Consider the following 7,210-nt stretch of genomic DNA (forward strand, 5'->3'; position numbering starts at 1 on the left):
TATACTTCACGTAACGGGAGCGACACAGCTTGTCAGCTGCGGAAGCTGCGGAAGCTGTAAAGACAGCCAATGAAGTTCAGGCTGGTGTGTGTGTTCTGAACAGAACCACCCGGAAGTGTTTTTTTTTTTTTGTCGTTCTTCTGTTATGCGCAATGCAAATACAAAACACAGTTCATGACTTCCTCTGAATCTAAAGCTGAATGGTTGTGAAGCCTTATCGATACGACAAAGGGTAATCAAAGTTTGACGACAGAAGCCCCTCCGTAGGGTTCTGGGTTCTAGTACGTTCTGTTTACGGAGAAGAGATGCTTTTAACGGCACCTTGAATTCGTGGAGTACGCTTCATCGGCGCCACTACATCGGACGTACCACCGCACGAAGCGGTAGTTATATCGCAAACCTGCATGTAGCCGCTATGCGGAATACAGTGAGGTCGCTGTGGTGGCTTTTAGCAAGCCTTTGTGTCATGTGTGGTAAGTCTTATGTTCCTTTAATTTAATTAGTTTGTACCCTTGTTCAGAATACATGCTGAAAGGTTATGATTCAGCTGTTGATGCCAGCGCTATCGGAGATATGGGCGCTAATGTGAATACACGAATACACTTCTCATTGACGCAGTTTTTTTCTCCCTTTACAACAATTCCAATATGCTGGCTATTATTGTACTGCTTATTCAAATGCTGCTTTTTTGTCAGTTTGACGAATAGTTGAGTGCGAAGACGTAGAATAGAAGAAAAATGGTAACGCTTCAAGAACTCTCATTCTTTTTAAATGCTTCTTTGTACTGCTTCGTGCTCATTCTTTTCTTTACTATTATTATTATTCCCAAGTCGCACCTAATAGAAGTCTGTCTCTATAGCAGAGTTTGGTTTTATTTGGCATGCCGATATAAAACAGTAGTGGTATCCTAGGGTCTCATTACAGCGTAGTTTGCGGCCCAGTGCACCTAAACCTGCGGGCAAACGAACTTGCCTTGCAGCGATGAATCATTGCCAGCTACATGCGATCTAGAGATCGCCACTACGTCTCTTTTCAGGCTTGTCAGTCGACAATACGCAAAATGAGAAACTTGAGGCGAGCCGGTTTGCAAAGTATTTTCGCGACGCTAAGGACGGATAGCAGTGTTGAGGAATCGCCATCCTCCTTGGACTCCTACCAAAATATTAGGCATCCTTAAACCACTGAATTTTCAGCGAATTATGTTTGTTTCTATCGCGATGCGTGCGTAGGATGCAATGCTGTTCATTTTAACAGATGTCAGCTTTCCTTCCGTTAACGTTTGTACGTGGTCTTTTCTTACTAATTTAATAAAATGAGTTCCTCGGCAGTTCCTCGGCAAGTGTCATGTGTGCAATAAGTATTAGCATGACGAATTCAAGGTGGAAAAAAGGACCCTTCCACGATCAGCTTTGTTCTATTCATTGCTTTTTCTCCTGGAATCGTAGCGTGCGGCTTCGAGGGTTAAATTAAAAGTGTTTGTAAAAGTAAATTCTATTCTTAAAGAGAACTTCTTGCAGGGCTAGTTGGCAATTCATTGTAAAGCTCTGGCTCCTCTTCTAGCAATATACAGGGCGTATAAGCCCATTTCGAAATTCTAAAAATTGATATGGACATTACTTGCGGTGGGCTACACGCCTCCTAGTAACTAAGGAGCCTAACAGTAATAGTTAAAAAGTTAACTATTAAATATTAGTCAACCTTACTCCCAGTTAACACGTTTTAGCGGTATTCTCACCTTTGACAATGCTATGTCCATAAAAAGCACTCTTCTAACTAAAGAAAGCCTATTTTTCAAAATTGTGTAGTCTTGGGTGAAACGCCCTGTATATATATGTAATCTCGACAATTTTCTTTAGTGGCCACTAATTACAGGCCTCCCCTCGGAACTCATTTTCCGAGATATGTGCGGACATGCACAGAACCCCTATTAGCGGCAGTGTGGATTCATCGTTCTCAAAGGTGTTCATTTATTTAATACTCATTTTTGCGGTTACCAAAAAACTTCTTTTTGCAAAATTGAAGTCGGAACAACTTTTGTTGGTCGTATTGTCTTTATCTGTTCATATTATTGCTCAGTAATCTGCTCGGTAGTAGGCACAAGTGCCAAAACTTGACACACAGAGCAAAGCATTTTCTAGCACTTAGTGCACAAGACTTGTGCTCTGGTTCGCAGGGATTTTTCTAGAGTACGCGCTGTCACTTTCCACGGCTTTGCGAATCCTATGCATCGATTGATCATAAGGAAAATGGGAACCGTGATATAACCGCATTTCTCCTAATGACTGTATAAAGGCTGCGTACTTTTTTGTAGCAGGAACCCGAATGTGTCATGCGGATGCTTTGGGCTTGCTCTGCTCCGTGCGTCCTTAGATACTACGTGGGATGCTACTCGTAATGACGGCTTGGCGTTCGCTAGTAAATCCGTTCACAAGCTCCCGCTGTATAACCTTTTGCGAAACATTTCCGAGTCTGTGATATCTTTTCTTTCTTTGCATGTGTTTATCAAGGAGCGAACAACAATAAGAAGCCTACAAAGGAAACAGTTAAAAAAGGATCGGGTAAGTAGGAGCCTAAAAGATGGTTTTAGCTGTGCTGGTTTGTGATAATTTTTCCAAGAGCTGGAAGCGCACGATAACTTGGAAAGACGACGCGATACACGAGGCCGTACTAACAACAAGCAAGTTTACGAAAGGCAAACGTATTTAAGGACGCAGAACAGAAGCATAAAAAAAATACAAATCTTTGAATAAAGTGTTCGTTTTTCAATCTTGTCGTGCCCTTCCATCAGTAAAAAACTACGAAGACATGGTTAATGGTTTATGGGGTTTAACGTCCCAAAGCGACTGAGACTACGAAGACAGATTTACACTCGACCCCTTTTTTCGAATTGAGAACAGTTGCTAAACTTCGTGCGACTCTTGCACCAAGGTCAAAGTAAGAGTTTCCGTCTCAATGTATCGACGGAAAAAATTATGTCAAGCCGTAGTGTCCCTCAGAGTTGCTTACACTCGTAGGATGGCGAGCGTGCTCAGAGAGACATGCTCACCTGTATTGTCGTAGACGCTGACAGTGCACTTTTCTCTTATGCAGTATCACGACACTCTCTGTATTGTTTTCCGAGTAAGTACAATTGTCTCATGAACCCACTATAACGCGATATACGGCTCCCAGTTTTATTAAAGTAAAAAATGTGGCAAGAATCCGCTTGGAAATAAATGTCATGTAAATCACGTGTGCGTTCGTGCACACGCTCAGTTCACGCGCATATGTTATGTGGAGGTCGGCGTTTCAACGTATATTCAAAGACAGTCTGCTTATGAGATGGTCAGAACAGATGTTGCAGCAACTACGGTAACGAAATAAAATTAAGAGAACGCATACATTATCCGCAACACGCGCTTGGAAAACGAAACTAGAACATCTTCGAAAAGCCCTCGCATTGCTTTAGTCTCTTGGATGCCTGTCTAAGCTATTCTTTTTCGCTACTCCCGTTTCGTGTACTTTACTTAACCATGTGCATTCAGAATGAAGTTCGCCGTCTTCGAAGCGTTTTACTGCCACATTGAAGCTGTTGTTTTAGAATTGTTGCAGAAAATGCCGTTTATAAACGGTAATAGAGTTATCATTTAAAGATTTCCTTCATTCAGTCTAATTCGGGAGTGTTTTTTGTCGTGCATTGTGCTCAGTTAAAAAAAAACAACGCAGTACAGTAATAAAAACATCGGCTGCCTGAAATACGCGCTCTATTTTTTGTTAGAGTTACGTGACGTTACGAGTTAATCAAGTTTCTAGACAGTTCGTTATGCAGTAATCTACCACATGAATTATAAGCCGACCTCACTGAAATGTTCGCTTAAAGTAAAGTTCGCTCACCTTAAAGTAACACAGGATACGAATGATTTTACGGAGCCTGAGTATACATTGCACATTTCAATGATTTCATAGGCACTTATTTCTTAGTTCTAGAAACTTTACGAAACTAGAAACTTTAGAAGCACTTTTGGCCAAATGCAATAAATCTGAACTTTGGCATTCAGTTCGGCAACCATGATAAAATCAGCAAGTTCCCGTATGCTTTTATGCATCTTTTATTGTAATAACGCCTGCCGAACGGGACGTGCTTTAAACTTCTGTATACACATTAGTAACTGTCTCGCGTAATTTGTCGCGGCATTTTCTTCTGCTGCAGCTGTTCAGGCCGCAGTCCAGCTGCATTTCCATGTCAGCCCACGGCCAGATGTAACTTAGGTCTTTTGAGAAGCTTCGTCCACAGTCCTGACCCCCTCAAAGAATTCCACCGCGACAGGAAAATAGTCCGCTGCTAGACCTTTTTGTAACATAAACAAAAAGCTATTCACCAAATGAAATTACAAGTGCGCAGTGGGTGAGCTTTGGCATGCTGGGCCACAACGAACCCGATGACGCTGACCCGTGGTCGTCATGAATGCTCTTTTTTGATACTGACTAAATTTAGAACAGTAGACCCGCCGCGGTAGCTCCGTGGTTAAGGCGCTCGTCTTCTGAGCCGGAGTGCCCGGGTTCGAACCGGACCGCGGCGGCCGCGTTTCGATGGAGGCTAAACGCAAAAGCCGCCCGTGTGCTGTGCGATGTAAGTGCACGTTAAAAATCCCCAGGTGGTCGAAATTATTCCGGAGACCGCCACTAAGGCACCTCTTTCTTCCTTTCTTCTTTCACTTTCTCCTTTATCCCTTCCCTTACGGTGCTGTTCGGGTCTCCACCGAGATAAGTGAGACAGTTATTGCGTCATTTCCTTTCCCCAAAAAACAATTTCAAATTTTTCATTTTTTTTTTCGCATGGGGCTACGTGCTGTTGCTTCATTATTTTACGCCGTGCAGCAAGAAAGGCATCGTTAAGCGGAAAACAGGCAGTTGCACTGAATGACTAGGGAGACGTGCCTGTGTGTGATGCTAGTGTGTCACTGCACGCAGGTGACCCATACTGGTGTGGTCCGAAGTTAGAGCAAGTCTGCTACGAAGGTGACTCCAACGAAGAGAAAGGATGGAACGTGGATGACAATCACGAGGAGAAGCCGCACCGTGACACAGAGACTGGGGAGAAGCAGACGACCGCCCAGCCCGCGCACTCAACAACGTCCAAGGCCAGATGTATGAGAATGAGCTCCAGTGTAACTTGATCGGTTGTGGGAAGCAGAATGTGTGTTTAAGGAAAAGAATCACATTGGGCTGGCGGATGGCATAACATGTGTCTTTGTACTCTCTCAAGCCAACGCACCTTCGTAGCTTCGGTGAATTCTGCGTTTGATTTCATAGCAGTGTAAGCCCCGACAGAGTGCGCCACCGGGTATGATTAAAGTTACCATAACCGCTATATCTGCGTCTATCCCAACTCCCTATGCGTACGTCGATTCACGCTGTGGCATCAAGCGATTCTAGTACATAACTTTCAACAGGGGAATAGCTGGGCTGACACTTGTCCTAATAACACGATAGCGTTATGCGTTCTTCGTTCTTGGAGAGTAGTCTTGCGCTTGTTCTTTATGACAATGCTGATGCAAATGGATTAAGTAACAACCAAGAAAAACATCACTGAAACACGATTCCTGGGCAGTGCTGAGTATCTTTTGAACATCACCGACTCAGCAGAGGGTTTGTCGCCAAGAGAACACCTTGCGCACTATAAGCTACATACATTCCCTGTGGCCTGCTGGTCGCCTAAAATTCAGGAAATGTCCAGTAGGTAAAAGCTGAGCTGCACAGATTAGAGAGAAGGTTTTGTCGCGTTCGATTGGTGCCTATTTTCTTGATTTCCGTTGAGAACGCTTATGGTTTGAACTATAACGCCAGTGCCTATATTTAAGATAGTATATCCGCCTCTCACACTCGTAGATGTCCTTCCTGTATGGCTTTCAGACAGAACATTCCTGCAGTAGTGTCCACTGCAGGTATCCGACTGCATGAAGGGTGATATTTTGGCAACTTTATGATGGTCTATGCTGCCGGACCATGCGAGGGTCATCTTAACGGGAGGGTAATCAAGACACCCTGTTAACCATTTGTTTTTTTTTCTATCTTCAGCCGGAAATCCAGCATGCAGCCTAGATTTTGACAGTGGTCCATGCTTCAGCTCCAAACCCATGTACTACTACCGTAAGGACAGCAAGAAGTGCGAGATGTTTGTGTACGGAGGCTGCGGAGGGAACAAGAACCGTTTCGAAACCAAGAAGGCTTGCCAGGAAGAGTGCGGCCGTCAGTGAAGGACTGGGCAACCGGCATGCGTGTGGCACAGCGATGGCGATGAACAGGAGTGAACATGGCTATTCATCAAATCCGGTTCTCACGCCGCGTTCTTGATCCTTGTAGTTGTGGACTGTCGGTGTGTTTTAACGCCTTTGCTGTTATATTTCCATCCTCTGCTTCGGAATAAAGGCGTCATTCATTTTCGGGGTATTAAACGACTTGTAACAACTGGTCGGCCGCAATATGCAGCACAGTAAGCCTGAATGCTGTTGCTGATTCCGTCACGCAAAACCTAATAAAGAAAAGAAGCAACAGGCCCCAATATGGACCCATGTGTGCAGTCAAAACTCTTTTTACCAGGCCTCTCTAGTGAACGGTCTCCCCGCGTCTGTCTAGACTGGCTTGGTTCTGGCACAGCTTTATTCGCCCACACACTGATTGCTGAGCTACTCAATCACATAACGACACATATACTTCTGTTCGAATATATTTGCTGAAAATCAGCCACGCACAGAAATCCTTTAGTCTCACCACGTACCATTCCTTCGATTTGGCTTCGCGAAAACAGGTGAAAAATAGTGTTCAGCGAACACGGATGAAGACAGCATCAGAAATCTAGGCTTTGTGGGCGATTAATAGTCAACAAAGACTTCGTCGCATTAGACTTCAGCGCAAAGGGAAGGACATTGGTCTCCTTTTGATGGCTATTCAATGCAGCATGTGCAGAAAGTGATCTATGTATTCATATTTCGTGGAAACGTTTTAGTGGCGTTTCACTGAGGCAGTCTTATTGGTTCAACTCCCGAAATCGTGGTCTTGACCCTGCGTGGGAAGTCGTGTGATGGAAAGAGAGAATGTAAGAAGCGCCCAGTAGGGGAGGGGAAGGCGCTGCCCAGCGGTCGCTGCCAGGCGCCTGCGAGCACCACTGCTGTGTCCTAAAGCAACTCATTCGGTCCCCGGCAGCCGCCGGCAGTAGCATCTCCCTGCTGCT

General features: G+C 44.5%; 1 protein-coding gene across 1 annotated transcript; it reads left to right on the forward strand.

Moving 5' to 3' along the window:
• Positions 1-415: 415 nt before the first annotated feature.
• Positions 416-6,236, forward strand: LOC149346398 (uncharacterized). The gene is made up of 4 exons (XM_089541317.1): positions 416-473; positions 2,508-2,558; positions 4,951-5,127; positions 6,058-6,236. Exons 1-4 carry the CDS (start codon positions 416-418, stop codon positions 6,234-6,236), a joined length of 465 nt encoding a protein of 154 aa, XP_089397443.1.
• Positions 6,237-7,210: the final 974 nt, after the last annotated feature.

This window comes from Amblyomma mixtum, chromosome 4 (genome assembly GCF_055824585.1).
Source record: "Amblyomma mixtum isolate Tamu chromosome 4, ASM5582458v1, whole genome shotgun sequence".
Taxonomy (NCBI): domain Eukaryota; kingdom Metazoa; phylum Arthropoda; class Arachnida; order Ixodida; family Ixodidae; genus Amblyomma; species Amblyomma mixtum.

Bases quoted from the DNA above. Each gene is read 5' to 3' on its own strand.
- LOC149346398 (XM_089541317.1), top strand. From the start codon at position 416: ATGCGGAATACAGTGAGGTCGCTGTGGTGGCTTTTAGCAAGCCTTTGT. The intron at 474-2,507 runs GTAAGTCTTATG...GTGTTTATCAAG, and splicing joins AAGCCTTTGTGTCATGTGTG to GAGCGAACAACAATAAGAAG. The intron at 2,559-4,950 runs GTAAGTAGGAGC...CACTGCACGCAG, and splicing joins AACAGTTAAAAAAGGATCGG to GTGACCCATACTGGTGTGGT.